The sequence below is a fragment of the Acanthopagrus latus genome, chromosome 1 (assembly GCF_904848185.1).
Source record: "Acanthopagrus latus isolate v.2019 chromosome 1, fAcaLat1.1, whole genome shotgun sequence".
In the NCBI taxonomy this organism is placed as follows: Eukaryota; Metazoa; Chordata; class Actinopteri; order Spariformes; family Sparidae; genus Acanthopagrus; species Acanthopagrus latus.
Window position 1 is genome coordinate 18,216,858 of NC_051039.1, and position 27,587 is coordinate 18,244,444.

At 39.5% G+C, this 27,587-nt stretch overlaps 4 protein-coding genes across 5 annotated transcripts in view; all 4 read right to left on the minus strand.

The window, feature by feature from the left end:
• Positions 1-27,587, minus strand: part of LOC119026695 — a 1,024,654-nt gene that overhangs the window by 29,321 nt on the left and 967,746 nt on the right. The gene's annotated exons all lie outside the window — the stretch shown is intronic.
• jpt1a (Jupiter microtubule associated homolog 1a) lies at positions 160-9,256 on the minus strand. Its single transcript, XM_037111868.1, has 5 exons — positions 9,021-9,256; positions 6,009-6,151; positions 4,534-4,631; positions 4,196-4,223; positions 160-1,667 (listed from the first exon to the last, which is right to left on the minus strand). The coding sequence occupies exons 1-5, from the start codon at positions 9,074-9,076 to the stop codon at positions 1,534-1,536; spliced, it is 459 nt and encodes a 152-aa protein (XP_036967763.1). The 5' UTR covers positions 9,077-9,256; the 3' UTR covers positions 160-1,533.
• On the minus strand, positions 10,917-14,079 carry sumo2a (small ubiquitin like modifier 2a). The gene is made up of 4 exons (XM_037111934.1): positions 13,926-14,079; positions 12,870-13,001; positions 12,555-12,626; positions 10,917-11,422 (listed from the first exon to the last, which is right to left on the minus strand). Exons 1-4 carry the CDS (start codon positions 13,944-13,946, stop codon positions 11,357-11,359), a joined length of 291 nt encoding a protein of 96 aa, XP_036967829.1. The 5' UTR covers positions 13,947-14,079; the 3' UTR covers positions 10,917-11,356.
• gga3a (golgi associated, gamma adaptin ear containing, ARF binding protein 3a) lies at positions 14,790-27,336 on the minus strand. Its single transcript, XM_037111020.1, has 17 exons — positions 27,278-27,336; positions 26,568-26,652; positions 24,681-24,756; positions 24,484-24,582; positions 24,262-24,385; positions 23,946-24,049; positions 22,754-22,834; positions 22,205-22,342; positions 21,738-21,819; positions 21,345-21,467; positions 19,676-19,879; positions 19,238-19,311; positions 18,731-19,146; positions 17,844-18,118; positions 16,861-17,030; positions 16,536-16,646; positions 14,790-16,271 (listed from the first exon to the last, which is right to left on the minus strand). Exons 1-17 carry the CDS (start codon positions 27,312-27,314, stop codon positions 16,161-16,163), a joined length of 2,310 nt encoding a protein of 769 aa, XP_036966915.1. The 5' UTR covers positions 27,315-27,336; the 3' UTR covers positions 14,790-16,160.

A 27,587-nucleotide genomic window follows, 5' to 3' on the forward strand; every position in this document is an offset into this window, starting at 1 on the left:
TCATTTTGTGGTAAGTCTGACAGTCTGTAATAAAATTATGCTCATATGAAGTTTCAGCAGTCTCAGTAAAATCAAGTAAATATATTCCTTTCTCTCTGATCTTTCCTGAAGGGGAAAGCACAATCATTCCAGGTCAGACAACACATATAGCAAATACAATCCATGGTCAAAATTGATTTTTAATGTTCATTTCCACTTGTGCCATTTCTTGAATTCAGATTTCTGTAGTGACTTACATCCAGCAACAGGGATTGGTATAGGATGCAAACAACATGTCTTGCATCATAACACACGTTAAAAATAGACACCACAGGAGTTACATTTCATTTATCGGAAATGTAGAGCTTCTTGAATGACAGCTGGCTGACATGGCAGTCACACACACACGTGACTCAACAGGACAGAAGCAGGAGGGAGTTTGAATTTTGGTTTAAATAATGTGACATGAAATGTACAAAAAAAAAAAAAAAAAGACTTGTTTGTATATTTCCAGTGAGCAGGATTGTTAACAAATACGTAAGGGGGGGAAAAAAAGGCTGAGCTGTCATAAGGTCACTTGTCAAATCTAGGATGGGCTTACCAGAAACACTTTAGTGTCAGGACCAACAACATTCCATTGACTCGCAACGGAAAAACTAGACCTCGATGATACTGGTAGGATGCACGCTGGGAAAACCCAACCTTGTTTGATGTTGTAGCCTAACACGCAAACAGGCACACTTTTGTTTTAGAGTCAGTTTTTACCTATAAAAACACGGGGCACTCAAAACCGGCACTGGGGTTACAATAATCTAAGGTTTGTGACTACAATATAAAAAAGGCTTATTCCAATTCTGTTTCCTGACATGGGACCTAAGACAAATGTTTGCATCTTTCAGATCACAATGACAGTCATTTATGTGGTTCCTATTTGGCTCCTATGTGAATAATAATAATCAGTAGAAAGATTCCAACTTCATGCAACAACAATACAACAATTATCCACAAAAATAAAACAACAGACAAGTTAAATAAAAAAAAAAAAAATTCACAGTTATGTTTCTTCTCACATTCAGAGCACACGTGCATGCAAGATGGGTCAAAACTGAAACAGTGCAAAAAAAATGCTTTTTTTTTCTTTGCGCATGTTCAAGAAGCTGCTTGTAAGATCACTTACAGCTTGTGCCGTCGCAACAAAATTAGGGGCATCGGTTGATATGAGAAATGTGATCCTTGTACCCTTCCTGGCAGGTCAAATGCATTACAGGGGCAAAGGCAAGACTTTGAACCATGTAATTAGAAATACATAAAGTGCTTCTGTCAAAACAAACAAACAATAAAAACAGTACAAAAACAGTTTTCAAAAAAGAGGTATCAAAACAATGCACTTGGGGATGTGGAGGAGACTGGTGCCTGTTGGACATCAGATTGGGTTCCTGCGGTACAGACAAATGGGTTTGGGGTTCCTTTTTAAAAAAAAAAAAACAAAGTTGGAAAAAAAAAAAAAAAGTTCAGAGATGAGTGGATGTAAGGAAGGGGTCAGTTGGCAGGGATTCAACCCAGGATGAGGCTGGACTTGCCCCCAGGTGGATTTCTGCGGCCAGACGGAAGCCCTGCAGCAGAATCCTCAGCTGGAGGGGCTTCATCTGGCTGCCCTGGAGCTGCTTCAGGCTCAGCAACGCTGTTTTCTGAACACAGGCAGAAGTGACAGTTACATTTGGAAACAATTAAAACACAAGTCACTATAATTTTCTCATGAAAGGCCACTCCTCAGACGCTTGCCAGGTTCAGCTTAGTAGCCAAATTGCACACTTCGACTTGAGGCAACACTAAACACATGTTGTAAATCTGCATCATGTGGGACTGCCAACATCTTTTGACTTTGAGCCAGCCTTGATCATATTATCTACTACTGACAAAAATCTTTAGTTTTATTTTTTGCTTTGTTCTGTTAAGGCTCCCACACACCGCCCAGACTCAGACCAACAGCCAACTGCCTTTATCCGACCACTCTGTTGCCTCTTGACTGACCCGGTCGGCAATGAAGTTGCATTTGAACACACTGCTTCGACGTGCTGCCAACTCCACAGAAGCGTGTACTTTCTGCATACTAAACATGCAGCGAGGCATTACCAAACGAACACAAATTAATTCATCCTGAACGGTCATAACATCTAGTCTCATGCCTGTACTCCAAAACATGAAAACAGGGAATGAGGGAACGGAGAGCACAGAAAAACTAAGTGCACACAGTATTCCGCTCTCCCACACACCGCGCTGAATCGCTAGCACATCGCCAATCAGAGAATCCAATGGCTCAGACGGCCGACAGCCAACCTCCTCAGACTTCGCATGTTGAATCGGAGCAGACAACGTCCGCGCGGCTCCGAAAGCTTCAAACGTAGCTGAACACACCAAACATATTTGTTCCTGACCTCGTCCGAGTCTCCCCAAACCCTTCAGATGTCCAAAAGTTGGGCCAGTGTGTTCCTTCCTTTCAATGATCACAGACTTAAGGGCCATACACACCCAGAAAGATAGCTGAGACGATAACTATAAATACGTCGTTCTGAAAGTCGCTCTGGCTACAGTCAATGTCGACACCTCTACCGTAATGGTGGCAAATTATATCATTGGAATCACTTTAAGAGCAGAACTTTAAGAACAGCCAGCAGTTAGCTTGATTTTGGTGACATTTTCCTACAGAATAATGTAATAATGTTGCAGGAGTGCTTCAAGTATCGTTTTCTGTAGCCAACCTTGTTTATTTAATTAAATTAATTTAGGAAACACTTTTTAAGTGGTCTATTGTTGTAACACAGTCTTGCTTATTTACACAACTTATTAATTGCTTAAATAATGTATATTAGGCTAAATATAATCTCTGGCACTGATAGGGTCTCTGAAGTTTATTTAGATTACCTTTTTAACAATGGGCGGGATAACTGACTCGGCCAAATTATGAATAACATTAGTCTTTAAAAGACAGCAAGGCTCCTAACAGAGTGAACGATTCTCCTACGAACCATAGCCTTCTGGCTGTTTTCTCTGTTGTTTCTCAACATACAGTGCAACATACAGCAGTAACAGATCAGGTCATTAACATCCAGTTTCTGAACCTGCCTACATAGCTGCGACACACATCATGTGCTTGCCCCTACTGTTTACAAAACATCATTGCTTGTCAGAGTGGATGCTCACATGTTTATCATTAGTTTTTGTTACAGCCCTCGTAGCCTCACTGGTATGAATTCTGACAAAGAAGCAGGTAATACTCCATACATACATACATACATACATACATGCATACATACACACACACACACACACATACATATACATATACATATATATATATATATATATATATATATATATATATGATATAGGATATAGGATGGTCTGCATCCAAAAAGACTTTCCTCCTGTAATGTGAAAAGTTAACCACACAAAATTGTGTAACATTTTTCATTGTTCATTTCCACGTGTTTTTGCTGATGCAGCTTTGTCCTCTGTCTTCCTGCACAAAAGCATATGTAGCCATCACATGCATATTCAAGATTAGTTACAGGCAATAATATCTGCCAGCAACAGTCGTCACTTCAGAAAACAGAAGTGGAAGGTCACTGGCTGAAAGTGAGAAGCAGCATCTGGCTTCCTCTATCCAATATCAAAGAACCACTATTTTAGAAATGACTGAGATTACAAACTTAATTTCTTAGAAAAGGGACTGTTGTATTTGATGGTGTATTCGCTTATTTATCAGACTGCCCACGAGCACAATAATCCTGATTTTTGGATTAAAACCATTTAGTCTTTAGTATAAACAACCACTGTTGATCAAACCTCCAACAGTGTGTTTATGTGTACATCTACAGTATGTCTATGTCTAAGTATATGTGTGCTTTACAAATAGTGAATCTTGTGCATTTTTTACATATATATATATATATGATGTTATACTGTATGTGTGATATTTATGATGATATATCACAAATCTGATCTTTGTAATACTGACCAGTTGATCACTGGTTTACTGTCTGTCGGGTAGAGGGTCATCCCTATCTTGTCCATTTATTGTCTTTCCTCCATTCTTTTGAGTGGAGGTGTTTCACACATTGCGTTAAAATGACTACAGATATCTGGGAGAAACACTACGCTAAGTACCAAGTACTGTAAAAACTGTTGATCTGACCAGAAGAAAACAGGTGCTTACCAATATCGCGTACAGAATTTTCTCCATCCTAAAAAATACAAGCATAAAACAAGTCGTTAGCATTTCATTAGAAAACAGGAACTTCTGTACCGTGTCACCAGACTTGTTGAGGAAATGCAGTTAGTTGTCATTTATTAATACCCGATTTCTTTGAAATTGATACACAAACTAACTTTGTGAAATATGAAGGGACAGAGATTAAAAAAAAGGAAAAAAAAAGAAAAAAAAAGAATACTTCAACACATTTGAACTTATGTTGGTTCCCTGCATGTCTGTCTACTCTCAGGTTTCACTTCATCTATTCCCACCATAACTCATGATCAGAGGCATGATCTTACTGTGGCCGGGGCGTCTGGAGAGTGGTTGGTGGTGGGGTTCGCTCCTCTCCTCAGGGGTGCTGACGGCTCACCACACAGCACTCCTGTGGGCTTCCCACCTAGAGGAACAATGAGACAAAATGGCTTAGATAAACAGGCTTTCACACAGAAAGCCTGTTTATCAAAATCAGGCTTTTTTCATACTTCTATGAAGACAAAATTGTCATCATGACACAGTATATCAACAGCATTGCATTTTCTGTTTCAGCCATGGTCGCGGAACAACTGGTGACAGACCGACATCATCTTCCTTTGACAATGCTAGGATGCCTAAACAATAGGTATGGTTAGGGGCAGATCAAACAGCATCTCAAACATACGTGACTAAACAACAGTGTGAGGGTTACAGAATGCATCTGCTTTGAGGGAAAGCTTGGTGGCAGATCTGGCACAGATAATCACAGGAAATACAGTTGTTCTAATAGGCTCCCATCTCCAGTCTTCGAGTAAACATCAGCAGCACTCACTGTCCTCCAAATATCAAACAGTGTTTCACATTAATTACCCAAGGACTACTGCGTCGTGCCACTGAACAATTTATCTCGCCGCTGGAATTTTCTCAGAAATGAAGACTGTGCCATAAATGGGGATCTTTTTATTCTCAGATATAGTTTTGGAAGTGGCAGACAAAAAGAGGAAATGCTGCCCTTGTGAGGGGAAAGACCCGTGCAGTCCACCGATGTTATCACCCACACAGTGCTGGACTTTCTTTTGTAGGCGAGCCTCTCCTACACATTTCCTACATGGTTCCTATTTTGCTTTGGGGAAATTTCAGATTTTGGAACTTTCACCTCCATTTTAAATGTCACTCTCACAGTGACTCTGTTCACACTGATGTTGATTTGTAACAAAAATGTGCAGTCATATACAGCAGTGTTGAATTATAGGCTTTGTTGCTTTGCTTCCACTTTCAATAAGCTGACCTTTTTTCTGCAAGCTAGCCTCCCCAACACATTTCCAACTTGCTGCATATTGTGTCCTCAGCACATTTATGATTATGGAATGTTCACTTCCATTTCAAATGTGGGGCGGCTGTAGCTCAGCAACAACCCCCGCGACCCCTTGAAAAAGGGATAAAGCAGTTACAGACAATGACATCTTAGGAGTACTGTATGTTATTAGGAGTATGTTATTGTTATTCTCAGAATAAGAAAGGCTGCTCAAAAGCAGTTGGATTTTCTAATCCTGACAAAGAGAAAATATCTGTATATTAATGCAGAATGCCATTGTATTTCTATTCTATTTCAATAAAACTCAACCACACTATACTTGTACGAAAATACATTGCATTTTAATTCACTAGCCTTCATCTGTAGTTGGTATACAGTAGCTTCAAACCTTATTTGTGCAGAAAGGTTAATGTTTTGAACAAAGTGGGTATACAACTGTGCAGCAGACAGGCATCCCCAAATATTTGGAGATGGGGTAGATGGTACCTGGCGGGTTGTTCCTTCGATTAGCATATGGATCCTCTGGCTCAGCAAAAACACTGGAGGCCATCTTGTTTTTCCGGACAGGAGGCTTCTCCTCATCTGCACCAAGTGAAATGTTGGAGCCACCACCAGGAGGGCGCAACACCCTGGAAAGACAGAATTATTGAACACTGTCACTGACACCTTGATTGTATACACTGGTTATTCTGAAGCACCAGTCAAGACGTAGTTTACATCCATGTCTGTCCGTACTCATATAATATAACCTATGTAGAGAAGACTTTGAAGGAATTTAACATTGAATAATATATGTAGTCTTTGGTGCAATTAAAATCATCACTATATTGACAGGTATGATTCCAGTACCAATAATTTCCAGTGAACTTTATGTCTTAATTTAGACATTAACTTTACAGAGAGCTGTGCAACAACAATCATCTGAAGCTTAATATCAGTAAAACCATTGAGCTTCTGGTGGAAAACTGCTTTGTATATTAGAGTGTAAGTTCATTGAGCTAAATAAAAAACAGTCATATTCCTTGTATATGCTGATGAAGGTTCTAAGTCATCCAGGTCATGGTAAATCTAGGTGCTGTATCATAGGCAACTGGACTTATTTCAATTTCTTGAATTTGTTTCACCTCTCATCCAAGAGGCTTTTTCAGTTCCTTCAGACATCTTGGATGAGAGGTGAAACAAATTCAAGAAACTGAAACCAGTCCAAGTACAGTTGCCTACAATACAGCACCTAGATTCCTTGTATATGTTAACATGCTCGGGTGATTGAGCTGATACTGACAGAACATGCATAAACGCTACGAATTGTAAAAAGTGGATGTGTCATCATACAGGTTAAATCCAGCAGCACAGATCATCTCTACAATGGGCGCCTAACGATAGGCATCACAAATTCAGTATTCGACCAACTGTTAAATACGTTTACAACCTCCCCTTCTGTTCCTGAGCTGAGGCACTGAATAATGATCAAAAAAGGGTTTTTAAAATTTGAAAATGTTTACTGTCACAGTGGAATTGATCATAGACATTTTGGATCTAAAATACCGTAACTTCATCACTGTATCCTTATTAGACATTTGTGTGAAATTGTGTCTTAATTAGTCTATGAATAATTGAGTTATGGCCATAAACATTTTTTTTAACCCTAGCTGCTGAATGTTGACCACCATAATCTAATCTGGCCATGGCTATGGTCGGCGTGGAGACTTAAAAAATAATGTACCTAACTGTTTTAAATCAGACTAAGGATGCACAGTATTAATCAATGGGAAATCACTGTCTAAAAAAAAAAAAAAAAAAAAAAAATCAATGTTAACTCAGTCGTAGATGATCTTTGCACTGTTAGGGCTGCCAGACTCAAATTGGGAAGGAAAGACGTGCTAGCTCCAGGTGAGATAAAAAGGTCACATCAGACATGTCATTAATGTTTCAGACTGACCCTTAAATCACTAAGGGATTACAGCAGTCCTTACTGTCCCTATGTGGACTTTATTGGTAGGTTACTGTTATTCCAGCTGTGTGGGTGAGTTGATGTTATCATTGGTAGTACCTGTGACAATGATGATATGTCATTATTTCAAGTATTATATTTTGTACACAGAATTCATACCAACAAAGTTAAGACTAAATATCAAGAACATCTGTCATTTGAGCATCACCACAAACTATGGCCTCTAAAATGGCCTCTGTGAAGGTTGATTTTATTTTGTGGCACTAACATAAATTTGGTGTGTCTGATAAACTAGCAAGTCAGTGTGTATCCTTTGGGATACTCATTGTAATCTTTACACTGCTTTATGTCCATATTCATTTTGTCTTTTTCTCTAGAACCAAACGTTAAGATCACATGGTTGAATGTTCTGGTGAAAAAATCATACGATTAGGATTGCAATATGATTCACGATTTGTGGACATGACGATTCATCCATCACTTCCATTAAGATTTTCATGGAAAAAAAACAAACTATTTAAACCCGTGATGATGTGACATTTGTTGAAGTCTGAACCTAACAAACATGTTGTCTTACATGTGGGGAAGAAGATGAGTAGGCCATGGCATCTTTGCAGTGCTACAGCACTTCTTCATGATGCCTGTTTGTCACAGATTTTACCTATATGGATAAAAATGCACATTCTGCTGTTTGGATATTGCTGTCCAATTGTGGTAAAATCAGTGGTCTAATGCATCTGGCCATGTTGTGCTACCATTACATTGTTATTGTCGCGCTATGATGGAATGTACCATAATGACCACATGATTGACTGAAAACTCAATCGTTCATTAAAACATTGATTCTTTAAACATGCATCGTCCCAGTGTTTAGCATCACTATAGTAGCAGCGGGTGTGGATTCCTTTCACTACATCTCCATGATGAAAAACACATGTAGCTCGGGTTATTGTCAGGTGTAGCCAGCTGTATCATGGCCCTCGCCTCACTGAGGCCATATGCTGGGCAGACGAGAGGCAGAGGATGTCTTTTTTTTTTTTTTTAGCTCACTGATCATCTCGATAACTGGTCTGCGTGGGGGGCCCCACCCCGCTGGAGAGACAGATTTCATAAACATTTCGCTGTCAGGCAAAAAAAAAAAAGAAAAGACAAAAACGAAAGAGTAACGAGGACATGAATGCGCATACACAAACAAGGCCTACGTTTCACTCAAACGTCTGGTATGCACTCGCTAGCTAAGCAGCTTTCCCCAGCTACAAAAGGGAGGGTACATGTGTGCTACGTTGCTAGCTAGCGCTGCTGAAAATGGGAATGGTCCATCCCAGCAGACAAAACGGGAAGGTGTGGTACCGAGCCGCATCCTCGCAGCATCATCCCATGCTCCGTCGTAACCGTTTCGAAGCGGTTTAATATTACCTACAGGCAGGGAGCGGAGGGGAAAATGTCTTCTATTTAGCGTGAACCTGTGAAGCGTTGAGGTTAACGGCAGAGGATTCTGGACTTGTTGGCTTCATGGTGGCTAACGGGTTACAGAACGACGCCTTTACCTGGAACTGCTTTTAGAACCGGGCTCCATCCCTTGAAATGTCGTGGTCGTCGTCATTTTTGCACAAGAAGTCGTTAGAATATCTATAAATCTGATAGGATACACGCGAATTACACTTTCATTAGCAGCACTTCACCGCCTCATCATTGTCTATCCTAGCCGGTGGCTCCCAATAATCAACCTGCCTCCAGTCCAGTCTGAGCGGATCACAGTCAAACTGACCAGGAGAAGATGGCGCGCTTCCGGTTGATTTTTCGAAATAAAACATGCTAACTTGATTTTTGAGGTAATATCGGTGTTAAATCTAATAATTAATAAGTTGTTTAGTTGAGGACTTAATGATTAAGGGGAAATGGGCTGTTTATGATCCCGTAGTTCATCAGAGGTTATTCATTTAGAGTTTAATTTGAAAGCACAAACGCTGTATTTCCGGTCTCTTTGCATATTTCTGGGTGCTTCTCTTTACATCAACGGGTTTGATAGAGGTGCGGGTGGAGAGGGCGTTTTCACAGCCTAAGCACCGCCTAACTGCTCCGTCCATGATTGGATCCTGGCACATTAATCAAGCATGTGATTGGAGGACGTCCTTACACGACAAGCGAATATGAGGTTGACCCATAAACTTTCCCATCAGTTTAGTTCTTGTACTGAAACAGCTAATGTTTATTTCAATGTTCTCGAAGAAGACATTGTTTAGAGGAGATACTTTGTGTGAGAACGAAAAAGGTTTTGAAAAGGAAGAAGAATGCGTAGAATAAAAGGACGCTACATCTGGTTCTGCTGAATCAATTTTGATAATTTGATGACTGTCAACTGTCCATAATGAGTCAAACACTGTTATATGAGTGGAATACTACACCAGTGGACTGCTTTTCAAAACCTGTCGCCCGCACATTACCCATAATGCCACTTAACCACTGAGTGATATTACTGGAGGCAATTTATCAGATTACATGCAGCTTCCTCTGGAAATGTATTTTTACCACTTTTAATAGCAGTAGTATGTAGTGGTAATTTCCACTACCTATAAACACACTGCGATATGTAAAAGTGTGGCGTAACCTTTTAAGTAAGGACATTTTGCTATTAGTAGACCAATTTATACAATGCTGCTTTATTTGAGACAAGCCATTATCTGCATTTGAGGTAAAATGCCTATTTGTAAACAGCAACCTTGTAGGGGATTTCCCAAACCTGTTGACATTTGTCTTGCTTATACTCAACAATGTTTGGAGGTGAAGTAAACAATAGCGGTCAGGAGATTAACAGCCCACAAAACTTAAAATGGGGGAAATTTTCAGATGTGGATGTTAGGTCTATTCTGCAGACTGTTACTTGCACACAACTGACCAGATGATGATTTAAGAAAACTATCATGTTGCTACTCTTTTTAGGCAGGCATGTTTTTTCATGACTAGCTCAAAGCATCTAAGTCAGGCATGTCCAAACTATTCCACAAAGGGCCGTGTGGCTGCAGGTTTTTGTTCCAACCAGTCAAGGGCACACGGTTTGACCAATGAGCTTTCTGAAGACTGAGACCAGTTGATTAAATGAGTCAGGTCTGGTGTGCTGCTGCTTGGTTGAAAAGAAAACCTGCAGCCACATCGGCCCTTTGTGGAATAGTTTGGACATGGCTGATCTAAGTGATTCTGAGCTGGTATTGAAGTTGTTAAGGATGACTGAAACGTGTCAAAGGGCAAGAGAAAAAAAATGTTCCTGTACAAGTTATTGCCCTTCAAAACTTAATTAAACCACCTTAGATGGATGAAAATCAACATTTTCTGGTTGCAGGCTAAGAATCCAATACACTGTCTTCATGAACAATTTAGCTGCTGCTTCTGATGGTATCTGCTGGTTTAATCCCCCTAAGGAACCATTAAACAAAACAACAGGGACATGTGTTTAAAAAAAGACTCAATTTATTCCAATAATACATTTTCATATCAACAGATGTGAATTTAAAATGCAGGCTTACTTAACAATAATAACAAAATTCCATCTGAATCAGAACCTCAATAACATAAGTATAAAAACAAAAGGACCAAGGTGTTTTTCTTCCAAAACGTCCAGAAAAAAAGAAAAGATCATGAGAAACTTTTAATTTCTTCAGCGCATTAGCTGCAGCTTACAGGTCGTCTCCACTGCACAGTTCATACATGTTAACATACATAAGACGGTGTGTTTAATCTAGGTACACCAACTGTGCTGTTGCTGCTGCCTTTGAGCATTTTGTAAGAGTTTTCCACTAGATGGTATCAACACTGGTCATGAGCATTTGAAGACTGGGCATGTTCAGGTATGAGAGGGGGAGGTAGGGATGTCTGTAGGAAACAGTCTTTAGAGAGAAGAGCCTCCAGTTTGCTGTTGGAACACATCAATTGTATCTTCATCCTCCATTTCTAGCTGTAAGAAAAAGTTCAAAATGTAGTTGAGTCTGTTATAGTAGTTGTATGAAAGACAGAAATACATGAGCATTAACCCCAATACTCATTCAGTATGGAGCGTGTATTGCCTGAGATTTCACATCCACAAAGCCTGTTCATAATATCGCCTTATCCCTATTTGACAGCTGTAACTTAAACTGGATGGCACCCACTCTGACAATGCTGCTATCGGGACACTGCTTCATATTTTCTGAGTTTCTTGTGACTTGCTTACCATTTCCTGCACGTGTTTAACAATTACTACATTTTCATGCGAAAGCAGAGGTAGGTCTTTAGTGTGAAGACATTGAGAAAGTGTTGACTGCTAATGATGTCAGCTAATGTCAACAAAGATTGGTTCAGCAGCTATTTGGAAATAGATTTAGGGATTTTTTCATCTTAACTTTACCACCTTCAAGTTATCTGGAACTTTGGCAGGAGCAAATTTTATTTCATTAAATTTCTTACAAAGCATGATGACATTAAGATCAGAAAACAGAGACCGACTTAATAATACAGATGTAGTGGAAGCAAAAAGGGGGAAAGAAAAGCTTCATGGACAAAATGTGAACTCTTTCTTTTATGTACCCTGTTCTATTGAGATAAAGAGACTGCACAACTGCGCCATGGACTCTGATATGTTCACAGTGCCATTTGTAAAATCTGTGCTTTATCTTTATACAACACCAGTTGATAACACATTACATATATTTAACAAGGATGCCTAAGACTGTCCCGAGGGCTTACGTGCTCCTCAGGACGAGTAAAAGGTAAGTTTAAGAGTAACTTAACAGCACACAGATAAGTTGTTTACCTGGAGTGACTTTTTATTTCTACAACTGTTTCACAGCTGTTTAATGGCACCAGTTTAAATCCAAGTCAGGTTTAGACAACCATTTGCCAATAACATTTCTTCCATCTAAAAGGTGTTTTACAATTACGGGTAACATTCGGTTTCAGAAGAGAGTCCGTCTTTTTCACCATTCTGACAACACAATGTGTAAAATTTAAGCCATTCACAATGGTTCAAGGTAGCAATATGGTGAGGTTAGTATTAAGCCTTACATTCATGACACTATAAGTGATTATGCAGTGCTCATGTGTAGCCTTACCTGCGAGGGTGTGTCTGTTTCATTGATGGGCTGACCGTCAAATCGAAATCGTATTTGTCTCAATGTCAGCCCCTGTGTCGGTGGACAGAGACACATTGTTCAAAACACAGAAGGAAGAAAAATCTCTATGGGGAACACTGACCTAGGTGTGTCAACTGAAATGCAAATGAACAATACTATTACACACTGAATAATCTAGGCAGTTACAGTCTTTTCACCTCCACATCGACAACAACCTACTCAGACTGCCAGCATAGCGATGAAAGTAAAGATGACTCTTTTTGAGCAGCAGCAGCATTTGTGTAGCACTCTCACCTGCCGTTCACAATAAGCTTTCATCAGTTTGCTGAGAGGAGTGTGCCTTTTGATCTTGAACTGCACCACTGAGCCATCCTGTCCTGCCACCTTCAGGTTGATGTGCTCATTGTTCTCCGTCTTCACTCCCTCCTGAATGAAAGAGAGGCAAAGGGTGAAAAGTTTTTGGGAAAGTGAAATTGAGCCCACATGTGGAGTAAGAACACACCAGAATGTGTTATGCATGTACCCCCAACTTCAATAACCCTAGGGTGATAAACAGCTTTTAGACTAATGTACAGTATATGCTTCGAGACAGAAGTATAACTAGGCCAATCACACCATGAGTGTGATTTTTTTAAACCACTTTTATGTTTGTCGTCTTGCAGTAGACTGTAGGACTGGTTTGCCACTGAGCACAGAGACCAGGGCAGCATTACAACTTCAGTGTTAGCGTTAGCGTTAGCATTAAACAAATCAATTGACGACAATGGCCTACAGCTTACAATAATGTCCAACGGCCTAGTCAGAGCGAAAATTACAGCTTGCGCTCATCAACCGTCCCTCTTATCTTCATATACTCTGGTGCGAGCTTAATGAAAAAGAACGAACAGTTAATCCAAATAATTTCAGTTAACTGGCGATGTCAACGATTAATTTTGGCCCGTTATGTTGTACACTGCCGTACACCGAACATTAGCTTCTTTTCTTCGATTATAGCTAACATTAGCCGAGCATGAAATAGCTACTGTATTTCAATGCGTGTAGCATTTGCAGAGCCAACACTGACTGCGCCATTTGTGAAACGTTGGGTTTATCTGTAATTGATTATTTCTTTCATACCACCCGGCTTTCGGGCTAGCCTCGTTAGCTTATTATGCTAACTCCACCCACTCGGTTAGCCTGCTAGCTAACGCGGTCGCTCCGGTTTTATACCGTTGGCTTTCGCTATTACAGTGCCATCGTTGATGAATTGATCTCAAGGGCGGCTTTTCTTGGTGTCTTCTGTAGCACGATCGCACACGAATGGGGCAAACGCTATAAAGAGAAGCCCCTTTTCGAAAATCCGCTCCTCACCTTGGGTTTTTCGTCTGCCATAGCTGCTGCTGTGTGTCCGCGCCTGTTCTGCTGCGGCTGCGCTGTCCGTCTCACCACTTTGCGTCGGCTGCAGTGCACACAGCTGCGCCAGATCAACTGAGCGCCCTTACATACACTGTACCACAGACGAGACATGCACCCGTCCAGGGTCTGTATTATAATATCCGTTCACACATTTTAATAATAAGGCATTTGCACGGTGATGCCAAAGCTATCAAATGACGTAGGTACTCTGATATACTTGAGCTTTTCCTTTTTGTTCTAGTCTGCCTAACACTTCTGCTCCACATTTCAAGAGGAATGGTTGTACTTTCAATACAATATGTGAGATTTGGATTTAATTTGCATACTCTTTGGATTTTATACACATCCTATGATGAGCTTATTACCTGTCAAACAGTAGTCTAATAAAGTAGTTCAAGTTAGCTCTCAGCAAGGCCAATCCACCATAAGAAAATGACAATGTCCTTCTGCTCTATCACTACTGTTACTTTTGTTTCTTTGAATTAAACAGGGCTAACTTGCATTGAAATGGAAAATACAGCCACATAAAGTTGTGGGTAATAGGCAACTGCATTGATACCGGTGTTAAGACACTGAAAAATGAGGCAAAAATATGTGAAAATTGTAATACAAATAGATCAATCTCATTCTTTATTTTTTTTTCCATGCACAGAAATAGCTTTTCAAAAAATATACAATGACAAGTTCATTGAACGATCTAAGACAAATAAATAATTTAATAAGAAACACATACAGAATCTCCTATATAGCACTAATAACCCCAAAAAGACAACAAAACCCCAAAGAAGTTAGTTTTTGATGAACACATGGTAAAATTAATGCTTTAAATTAACAACCAACTTTTTTTTTTTACTATTGATATATTATGTCATGACTTACTCAAAGAAATCTTTTCCTAGTTTGATGCAGGAAGAGCCCACACAACCTTAACATTTACAGTTGACCTAGGGGGAATAACCTAACCCTTTAGCTTGGTCTCCACAACAATGTCTAACTGCAGGAGCAGGGGTAAAGTTACACATGGCATTTAATTCACTTTGTCTTAAGTCTGACTTAAGTCTACCTTAAACACTTCCACTTCATGTAACCAGTTGACCCTTATCCTTAATAGCTTATTTTGTGCCTGCAAAGGAAAAGTGTATCATGTCTCTGGCACAAGGCTGCTGTTATATCTCACAGGAATTACATTGATATATTAAAATGTTATTCCGAGCGCACAGCCTGACCATTTAATGAGACATGTAATTCATCAGAATCCAACCTGCCCCTACAGAATGTAACATATCATAAAATACCTGTCTGGATATTTTGTAACATTAAAGCCTCCTAGAGAGACCCCTACTGATCTGTGCCTTTCTTACTGCAATACTGATAGTGTCCATCATAAGAAGAGACAGCAGAAAGAATACAGCTGTCGATGGCAACACAATACAGTTACTGAACAGATGTTCCTCCCTAAACCAAAATAAATAATACATTCATAATAATAAATACTGAAAGACTAAAAAGCATAACAGGAGTTTGAGTCAGAAACTATTCAGCAGTAACTGTGAGGCGTAGTGGAAGAGGTCAACTGGCAGTAACAGATTCTTAATGAGCCTCTGTGGCAACAGAGGGGCTCTTGTCTGCTCCAGTCTAAATTCTTTAGCGTCAAATATTGTTATCATACACCGTCAGCACCAAATCATGTGAAATGAGGGTTGGGGTCACATGTTCATATGACCATGGCTTCACAATCTCCTTCAACGCGTGTGTTTGCTGTATGTTTAGACTGTCTGGCAGCAAAAAGTGCAAGTACTTTCTGATCAGTTCTGAGGGACTGATGTATATATGAACATTAAAATGAGAGAAAACGGGTATTATAATAATAGTAAAAATATAAAAATAACTTAGCAATATTTATCATCTTCGATTTATTCCCCACATAACTGTCCATGTTCACTTTAAACCATTCATTAGTGCACCACACTGACTACCTCTGGCACTGCAGTAAAGTAAGTTGGATGTATGCTACAGGACTTTGGCTACTCCATCTCGAGCAGAAAAAAATCCTTCAAGGTCCATTTAAGTTTATGTTCATTTATGTTCTTCAAAATTTCCTAAAAGCCTTCCACTACTGTCCTTTCTCTTGATCTCTGAGCTGCACTGACAAACTCAGTTGTTTAAGACGCCTTGTCTCGTCTGGTAGGGCTATAGGGCCCCCCATCTGTCAGCAGGCGGAAACTCATTCACCTCCCCGACTTCAGTGTGCGACTGCTCTCCTAGCGTGAATGTCAGCTTGTATCTCATCCGGACCTTTTCCTGCAAAACACATACACATTCACACACTCAGGCTGGCAGTTTTAATTAACTGGCTCGAGCACACAGGATCTTGGGTATCATCTGTGATCATTATATCCTTATAGCATAATAGTTGGCATGTAAGATTGTAAGAAGAGGGGGAGATTGGCATGGCCTTGAATACAAGTAAAAATATTGCTGCAACAAGAAAGTGCTCTATTAATTAAAATGTTACTGCATTCATAAATGTATTAACACCAAGAAAAGCTCCAGACTGAGCACTACCTTGAGAGGATTGGCAAGCAGCATGACCTGAGTGATGGCAGCAGGGGGCAGGATTGGGTTAAAAGGAGCCAGCTCTGTGCCCGAGGGTGGCTGCAGTCTCACTTTCATCATCTGTAGAATTAGCAGAACCGACAACCATGAGCATTAAACGGAAGCAGCAACCCGTTTAAATGTCATTTCCAAGGAAATGTTTGACTTAATGAATTGATCGTCTGCCAATGTTAATTCTTTGAAATATAAACACACACACACACACACACACACACACACCATGTAGCTTCTACTGCAGTAACTGTGACATCACAGGTGTACAGCAAGTTTTTACCTTGGGCACAGCAGCCTGCAGAACAATGTTACTGACAGGCAGTGGAGCTGTGTTCAGCATGGACGCCACCATCACAAGTACATCAGGTCTACCTGCTGGACAGTCGGTGGCAAAATGCAACAGAACACGGATGCCGTTTTTGTCATATGCCGTCACAGGACACACTTGACCTTAAATGCAGCACACAAAGGGGAACAGTAAACAAATGATTACTACGGTGATCAACAGTGCAGTGACTCAAACACCACCTCTTTCTGTACTGAAATTACTTTCAAGTAAACAATAAAATCTTGACAGTCAAGACCAAGTAGCATTTAGAAAAACATCCTGCAGTTTGCTGTTGTCACCACCAAATGGCAGTGATGTCTAAAGTTCAGTTTTCCAATAGCCAACCAGATTCAAACAAGGAGAATGATGTTATTTTCTAGAAATATAAACAGACTTCTTCTCTAAACCTACCTGCAGTTATAGAGACATGGCCTCTTCATCTTGGTGTTTTTAAATCTCTCTTTATGATAGTCATCTCTACAGGGAATTCTATAAAAGGTTGTGAGATTAGGCCTTTATTTCTGTTTAGACTGCCAATGTTGAAATGGGAGACCAATTCCTAAACTCACAGTGCTTGACAATAATATCATAATATGATCTAATATACAATATGATTAAAGCCATGTTCAACTTTTGAGGATATAAAGCCCATTTGTCATGTAGCATAACTATAACAAACACTACACCTGAATAAATTCTAACTGCATAGATGGACCGCTTGCAAATCCTTAAGTAAAACATATGGACCCCAAATCAACTTAATACTTCATTCATTTCTTACAGGTCTACAAAATTGCAGACTTAATGTCCTTGTATGTATCAAATAGTTTTCTGTCAACCCAATCCTACACAATTTATGAAAAGCAACTAAATAAAGTCTTATACTCATAAAATAAGAATAAAGAAAAACATACAGCCAATTTCGTGGAACTCACTTGGCTTGATTGCATCCAAAGGAACAAAGACATTAGCCAGGGACACCTCATGTCCCCTGCCTGGACTGGCCTGGCTCAGAGGGAGGATGGGGGACAGAGAGCGTAACAGAGGGCTGTCATCTGCCAGACTCTGGGCAGATGAGGGAGTGGAGCCTCTCAGGAGCAGTGAGGTGGACGTGGTGGAGGTGACGGCGAGACTGGAAGACAGTGGAGCAGGAGCGAGCAGATCCTCACTCTTGACCTGCAGGCTGCAAAAGTCCATCCCACTGGGTGTACTATGTGGATAATTAAAGTAGACATTATGGGCCCCATCATTTTTCAACTTTAAAATGACTGACATAAACATTGATAACAATTATATAAAAGAAGCATGATGAAAGTAAAACTGAATCTGAAATTTCCTAACAAACTCTTCTGGGTCAGCTTTCATAATCATTGGTGAAATGAGATGGCACTTCGCTTCACTTAAAAAAAAAAAAAAAAAAGTGACAGCTAGAATATTGCATAATGACCACTTCAAACAATGCTCAGTCACAACCCCTGCATTTTGATTAAAAGAAGACAATACAAAAGGGCTCTTATGCTTTTAAATCTAATTTTAACTAGCCTTCTGGGGATCAATTTGCAATTTGGAAATCAGTGGTTGGGGTGCACTTAAAATGTCATGTCACAGAAGAAGAGAAATCATCGTTACGCATCTCAGTGGACAGCGGTGCCTTTTAGCTAGAGTATTTAGACATACACTCAAACTCAAGCACACTTTTCAAATTCATCATTTTCTAAAATTTCTTATAAAAACAGCAAAGCATCCAAGGTGTTTTGTGTGTCCGATTGGCGTAGATCCATATTCCCTTCCCAGTTTAATTTGTGGCAAAAGTACTACTCACTTTTTTGGGCTGCCCAGATCCAGCAAGGCAAGGTCTTGTAGATTGTGAGTGAGAGAAGAGGACAGCGAGTGGGATGCCTCGGGTGAAGTTGAAACCTGCTGTGATGGAGTGGCTGACGAAGCACGCAGGGGCATGCTGAATGATGGAGGAAGAGCAGCTGGAAAATTGGTAGTCAGCACTGAACTGAGGGGCTCTGGGAATGTGAATGGTGTTGTTGAGACAGAGTCTGTAGAAACCGGAGGCATGGAGAACACAGGTCCAGGGTAGCTCAAGGCAGAGTCGACTGTAGATGTAGTTACGGTGGAGCTAACAGGAGGTGCCATCACAGAGAGGGCATCAGGAAATAACGAAGGTGAGGAGAGTGCAGGATTCGAAGACGAAGTTGTGTCAAAAAGATCAAAATCTTGACTGGAAATCTGAAAATGGATAGAAATAAAAAACACATTGCTATTACCAACAAGATAATACTTGACATACAGTATACACTATTTCAATTAATCTAACTACCTGTAAAGATGAAGAATGAGTGCTCAGGTTTACACTTGTTGATTTATTTGGAACAGAAACAGGTTCGTTGAGGCCTGCAAATGAACACAAATGTCAAAACTTCTGTTTCCTTTACAAATCAGAGCAGAATTCAGTGTGACTGCAGCTGTTGACCCCTCCAGAAGTTACAGCTCTGCTGCTAGCTTTCAACAGCTGAGCGGCGTCCTACAACATGCACAACATTTTTGCTCAAGTTCATTACACCACATGAAAAGACTGCTTCATGGTGCATGTGAATACAAGGGAATTATTTCCACTAGGCACAATAACCACAGAGATTTAAATATGTTGAATTCCAGAATATTTTTACATTACTGCTATTACTTTGCCGTGTAAAACATGCCATATCAATGAAAACAAACAATGGAAAACAATCAAGGACATTATATTCCAGGTCACCTAAAGATAACAGCTGCTCATCCAGCAGAGAGAGTGATGCAGAGGGTGCACCAAGGCTGGGGGACTGAGAATCACTAGCAGCAGAGCCACACAGCAGGTCAGCAGGAATAGATAGAGAGGATGTCAGGGGTTGCTGCTGTGACTGAGCCACGCTCTGGTTGTCCAGACCCACCAGGTCAATCAGAATCTCTGACTGGTTTGTTCCTGTCAGAAAAACAAACAGTGAGAAAACAAAATATACGTCACATTGACAGTGTCCATCCATCTGTCAAACTAAGTTTAAAAGGCCGCCCAAACAAACAAACAAAAACAATCACAAGAACGTCGAGCATACAGATAGCTTTTTATATATATCAAGTGGCTGAGTCATGCAGGTAATTTTGGGGTTTTTTTGAGATCTTTTTTGCTGAGACCTCTGCTACATCCCGATACAGTGAGAGAAAGACAAAAAGTAACATTCAACAAGCTCAAGAGCTCCGTTCTTTACTACGAATAGTGTCCCATTTGCTCCAGATAACAACGGATCTCATTTTGAACAGCTATCATCCATAACTAAAGTAATTTGCACAATTTCTGACAAGAAACATCTGTTTCTCGCAAAATTGGGAAACCTTTACTGCAATTTACAGTTTCATATTAACAGATCTAATTCAATAAAGGCTATCAGCTTAATGCCAGTAGAGATTAAAACCAACTGCTGATAGTTGTGAAGGCAGGAGGGGATAGTTTGTATTCATTGTTTTGTAGGCACTATGCATCTTCACAAATTTGGATGCAGTTTCTCAAAGCAGCAGCAAAGACTTGATTTAACAATGTTAAATGTCAATGTGTATGATATACACAGCTCCTACATTACAACAAGAATTACTATTTTCTTGTTCCTTTATTAACTGCTGCATAACAACAACCTTGACACACCATGCACGTATACTGTTGTCATGGCTTTCAGTCATGTAGTTAAGTCTCAAGAGCACCAACAGGGATGGACTTGACTTTTAACATGTGGTCAAGGTTTGGGTTGCAGCAGGTTGACTGAGTCACACTTATTGAAAGAATTGGCTAAAGAAACTGCAGTGCGCTATACACATCAAATCTAAAACATGAGTATTAAAGATAGCATTGAAATTGAGTTAATAAACAAAAGAATACAGCAAAAACAAGTTTGTCCTTTCACATACAGAAAAACAGAGAAAAACATTTTTTTCAGCACCATCACACAATAGTTTCTGTTCCAACTCATACCAGGCGCACGGCTTCATGTGCTACAGGAATTAAATTTGAATTTAAAATTTAAATGGAATTTAAACGCTGAGCGATACAATGCAAAGCAACACCTTAGTGTTGTCAGTGTTGCTCCCACATGCTAACATGATGCCGATGAAAGACATCCAAGTCAGAAGAATGACTTCCAAATCCAGTATATTCACTGGACATGTACATTATATGCAACTTAAAGCTGATGTGTCTTTGCACATAGCATACATTTCCAAACATGATCTGTGGTCTACTGCCTTATGTGGGTGCCCATTACACCTTAATGAGCTGTGATGCACACAAAATGGAAGCCTTTCCTGAAAATATTTCAGAAACTGCAAACAGCATAGTTTTTACAGTTTGCTGTAATCACACTGATAACAGATGGTTCTTTGTTTAGATCAGTTAGATGTACCTTGTCTGACTGATGATTGTGTTTGTTGTGCTTCAGTCTCCCCATTGATGGTCTGTCCTTCCACAATCTTCTTATAGGAATTTATGACATGGGAGAGGTCATCACTAGCCTGCAGGATGTCTCCTGATAAGTGCATTTTGAAAAGGTTACACTCAGGTGAGATTTATGAAATCTTTGAGATGACAACAACAACAACATAAAGCCACATTTATCCCCACAGTGTTTGCTGAAATTAGGAACTGTGTGTTAGTGGGCATTCCGGTCTGACGGGATGTTGGCCTTAAGTGTGCACATGACATCCCTTAATCATGACCAATCCATTTCATACTAAAATAAAAAGACAGTGAGAGTGAGTAATCAGCATCAAAAGGGCCAAATTCCAAGATTTCTCACCTAAGCTGCTGTCATTATCCTCAGTCTCAGTGGCGAGTTGAAACACTGTTTGCCTGAGCTTGTCGCAATCACCATACAGCTCCTGGAAAAAGAATTTATAACACAAAAAAACCCCACACAGAATATTCAGAAATTCACATCAAACAGTCCTCATCTTCATGTTTAAAAATTTAAATACTTTGTGCTGCCTAGAGTGTAATTCTTACCTTGGTTTAGGAAATCAGATTAAGTTCTTCTAAAACATACTTGCAATAAACTTGAAACCTAATGATGGACTAGTTTGTCTCAGAATGAGGGTGTTTTCATTTATTCCCACAACAGTAATAAATTACTTCCCAATGACTGGGGACCGTGTAGGCTTGGTGTGCACTAATGTAACCGTGTTTCCACAAAGGTCAACAAATGCCAAAGAAATATGTAAAGTTGTTTCAAAAGGTCAACAGAGCCTCATCTGATAAAGAACAAACCTTAATGAGCTCCTTGTCTCCATCTGTAGAGTCTTCAGGGCTGAAGTGAGCGAGCATCTCACTGAGGAGTTTGACGCTGTTGTTGACTGCCTCCAGTGTGCTTTTCTGCTTTGTCACCTTCTGTGTTCGTACCTCGTCCTGAGAAAAACAAAGGAAAGTATGAACATAAGCTTTGACATGACATGTATATTATATCATCAAATCATCAATATTCTGTCAGTGCAATGTGTAAACTGTGATTTGTTGCTCTGTACAAGCACCACCTCTTGCATATGTGTCTGTCCTGGGAGAGGGATCTTTCTGAGGTTTTTCTAGCCCCCCCCAGTAAAAGTTTTTTTTTTCCCTTAATATGGCTAGATTTTTTCTCACTCAAATCGAGGGTCTAAGTACAGAGGAGGTGGTTCATTATGCATATTGTAAAGCGAAGGCAATGTGTGATTTTGGGCTACATAAATAAAATTGACTTGAGATGAAAACTGAGCGTGAAGAATTAGAATTTATCTAGAAGAACGGCCCTGTAGCATAACAATCAAAACATTTAATTCACACCTCCTTGACCATGTTCTTGATCAGTCGATTGGCCTCTTGCAGGTCTTCAGGCTTTTTGCTCTTCAGCAGCTCAGCTAATCGCTGGGGAGAGATGTGAGAACCATCAGTGAGTAAACACTCGATATTATTTCCCACAGACTGCCAAGACACAGGCAGCAAATCCATGGCAGCTCCCAGACCCTGAAAAAATAAACCTAATCCATAGATCAGCACAAAGTAAACACGCAGTCATGACTTGTTTTGGTTCGCTGTTGTCAGTAAGGTACTGGAGCATGGTATTTTGTTGGACCCTATGATGCTATGCCTTCAGTTACTGATGCAAGAGCAGGAGAGGGGAAGAAAGAAGGGTAGAGATAAATATCTGCTTACTGTTTTTAACCTTAATACCTCTCATGTACCAAGAAAATACTCCAGGCAAATTTCACTCTCAAGAATGACAGAAACATGTGTGATTTGTTTTAAGGATTTCATTTCTAATAAAAAAGTGGGCTGCATCCATCCAGAAAAACTAAAAGGGCAGTTCAACATTTTGGGAAATATACCTTCTTGTTTTCTTACCAAGTGACAGTAGAAATGATTTACACCACTCAGATATTAAATGCAGAGCTCCAGCTAATAGATCATTAGCTTAGCTTAGCATAGCATAAAGAACAGTAAATAGGAAGTAACAGCTGGTCTAGCTCTATGCAAAGGTCAAGAATAAAAGCCATCTACCAGCACCTCTAAAGCTTATCAATTAACATGTTATATCTGGTTTTGATAGATCCCTACTAAAACAGAAGTAAAAACAACAAAGTTGTTATTTTAAGGGGATTTATGTTCTGACGATCTTTTGGATTTTTTAGCAAGAATGTGAATCAGGCTGGTTCCAAAAATGTACAACAATTCCTTTAACAGTTGGGGGGGTTTGAGTGTGTTGGCTTAACACGCAGACATTCAGATAATTTGAACACAGAGGTAATAAATGGCCCCTTCACTGAAACACACAAACATACTGTACTCAACACACACAGTATGCACTACACGGTAGGGTACAACTAATCTGTTATCTTATATGATGATTACAATCTATGTCGTGCCAATGAAAACAATTGATTGCAAGTCTGTAACAGAGATAAAACAAGAAAAAGACAGTTACCTGCAGTTAGTTGCAGTGATTACACAAACAACATCCAAAAATAATTGTTCTCACCTTGCTTTTCTTCTCATCATCAAACACAGGATTCTTTGGTCGCGGAGATGGTGATGGTATTAATGTGGCATCAAGAGGGATTTCTGGGTCAACTAAGACAATACCTAAATAAAAATGACAACAGAGAGCTATTCTAGTCTGGAACAAACAAGCTTACAGCCTTCAAGTTGATAAAATCACTTTAAAAAAGGAGTCCAAGGCAGAACGCAGTAATGACTGAATATTTTTGGATGTTATCATTACACTTTCATATTGTTTAAGTGAGTTATTTATATTATGAGCATATTTTAACAGCTTTCAGTGGTTGTGGTCTCACCCTGGGACCTCAGCATCTGATACGCTTCACAGATCTTTGCTTCGTCTGGTAGAGAGACAGTCCAACTGTACATCATTTCGATGACTTTTGCTTTCACTTTCTCTGACACTTTGTCTCCCAGATACTAAAAGATAACAGATACAAAGCTTAATAATAACACCACATATCAATTCAGGTAAGCATATTGTAATTAGAGGGGGTTTAAAGTTTTATGGTACTTACTTTGGGTGAAACTACCTTAATTAATTCATTCAAAAACCTAAATTTCCCAACTTCATTGTGAAACCTTCGCCCACAGTTCTTCATACAAGCCTCAAGAACCTGCAAATATGAAAACAAGCCAAAATAAATCTCCTCTAATTGTACAACTTATGCTGAAGGATGACATAAAAGGAAATTGAACAGATTACACAACAGACCGTTAAAGCTTGTATTGCCTCCCACTCCTGAGGGGACTGAATCTTGTGCGCCAACAGTCTAACGGATATTTGTGGGCTGAAAAATATGACAGAAAGAATCAATCCAATACAAACTGACAAACAAAAGCCATCCAGAGTCGGGGTTATAACAGTGGTGGAACATAAATAGATCTACTCAAACGGCTGTATTTAAAGGTACCACAACAAACATTTAACTAGTTATTAAACAACCTCAATTTAATACGGATCCTTCTTGATCATCTACATGAGCAAGTGAGATGATCAGCGGGTCTGATTCTGAGTGATCCAAGTTGAATAAGTAATAAATTAAAACTATTTTTACAGTGGAGTACTGAAGATGAATTGAGGAGTAGGTATTATATTATATTATATATAATAAGTTGATCCTGGTAAATTTTCATTATCAGGATAATTGTGAATCAAAACAATCATGAATATCCTCACATGACTGACTTGAACAAGCTATCTAGTTGTATGATAGTTTCCATTTTCATTTTGCAGTGCTTGTCATCATGGGTGAAAGCACAGCTTGCATATTGTATCCCTCAAAAAAAAAAAAAAAAAAACCATTGTGGGTGGAATGTGGGTAAATTGTACATTCCAAACTAAAGAACGACAGGGGAATAAGGGTACTACCATTTATTTATCTTTTATTTGTACACATGGACATTATTATTTCTGAGTTTCTAATCTAAAATTCTTTGAATGTTGTTAATTAAAAATGAGTATAGCATGATTAAGTGCAATTCCTGCTTTTATTTTAACGTTTTAAGAATATTTTGATGATTGTTGGGATAATATTGTGAGTTGCAATTATGTAATAGTAATGGAACATGGTCATTGTGACATTATATTTTCATGCTATCGCATGCCTAGGCAAGAATTGAAATAAAAGCTCTCCGCTCCACTTTTATTTATCAGGATAATTGTGAATTTCCTCATTACAGTGATGTGAGAAAGCCTGATAACATACCACCCTTTGATTTCATGATTCATTTTCAATTTCCACAACACAACAGGGAGATCAGGTGCCCCTTATTTAAACATTATTTAATGTTTATGCAGGGGTTTATGCAGGGGGACTGTTTGATAAATTATACTGTGATTACCTCATTTAAGTTTTTCACTAAGAGGATGTTCACTGACAAAATGTGTGTGTCCTACCTGTAAGATTTAAAGTAAATGTAAGGTAAAGTGATGGGGTTACAGTTTGTTTAGTGCCATTTGAGAGTTTAAGGGCATCCTAAGTATTATCATAATAACAATGTAAATCACAATTACTTTTGCTGGGATAATAATCATCTAATATTCTCATATCGCCCAGTTTCTAGTCACTTTGAAGAATAAGGTTTTACCAGCATACAAATAGAAATTCTAGGTTTTTCTTAATGTACTGGCTGTACTGAATTTAAGATAAAGCGATTAATTTATGAAGGAGAGAGCAGTATTACGCTTCATAGTGTAAGAATAGCATTCAAATAACAAAAGCTACAAGTATGCCCTACCTAGAATTAGATTAATCTTGACCTGCTACAACATAACACAGTCGTGCATCTGTACTAATAATCCCATAATATGTCACATGGACACTAAGAGGTCATTCTGCTGCTTTGTGAGTGTTTTACTTTTAATACTTCAAAAACATTTTTGCTGGATTCAGATTGCAGGATTCTAACTTATAATAGAGTATTTTTGCAGCAAGGTACTGCTACTTGTACTTATGTCATTTATCTAAGTACTTCTTCCACCTCTTGTTATAACAGACTTTAGAATGAGCTCTGTGTGTTTGCCACAATGAGGACATATATGAGCAATATTAGATGCATGTGATTCAACGTTATGGGTCAAAGAATGTGACCAATTTACCCCTCTAGCTCCTTATTGACCTGGTCACAGAAGCCCATTATATATTCCCAGTCTTCCTGCCTGTTGGAGGGATTTGTGGCTTTGTCTGAAAAAGAGAAAGACATCTTGCCAAAAAATACAGGGAAAAAACAAAAGAGGCAATCCTGTCATTAGGAAGCTACTGAAGGCTGGTTGTGCATGAACGTGGACAATCTCGAGAATCAGACTCTATCCCCTCTGAATCCAGCTTACTACAGACGATGCAGACAATACGATCAGGCCTTTTCTTTTCGTCTTACTTTATGAGTGTCTCTCTTGAAAAGTCCCCAGACAGGATCCAGTTTGTTTTTGCTGCTGAAAGACCTGTTTGAACTTGGATTAAGTTCACGCCTGGAAGTGTTTAGCCTTGAACCGCGGGGAGCAAATGCACAACATTAAAGTGGGTCACCAGTAGAATAGAGTACTAACATGTTTGGTAAGCACTTACACATTTCGATGATAAACCCAGGACACAGCTGAACCAAACATGCAAGCTGGTTTTGGCTAGCGCCAGCAGCTGTCTGTGTTAGCCACTTTCTGACAACACAGACGAAACAGCGCGATAGTTTTCACATTCAGCCGTGTCACGAGAGTCCGAATAGCGTGTCGGACACCTGCAACCATGCAGCACACAAATGCACACCTCTGATATGAATAAACGACGTGAACGGAGAGTTTTAGTGTGAACTTACTGAGCCAGGACTCCAGCGACTCTCCATCATCCGCCATGTTTGCGCTCTGTGAGGCAAACAACGCGTGACTGCTGTTGCCTTCAAGTGCTGTCGGACAGATCGGTTGTTTGTGACCCGCTGGCGTCTTTCCTGAACTTTCTCCACTGTTGAGATGTGAGGATATGAACAATGCTCTACCTTTTTATGCAAAAGGCACATGTCACATTTCTTTGCCAGTGACTGCTGTGGGGAGGATGTTAATCTTCTCCATCTAGAAATATTTCTCCCTACCTTTATTTAAAGGGGCTATATGTAAGACTTGGCCACCTGT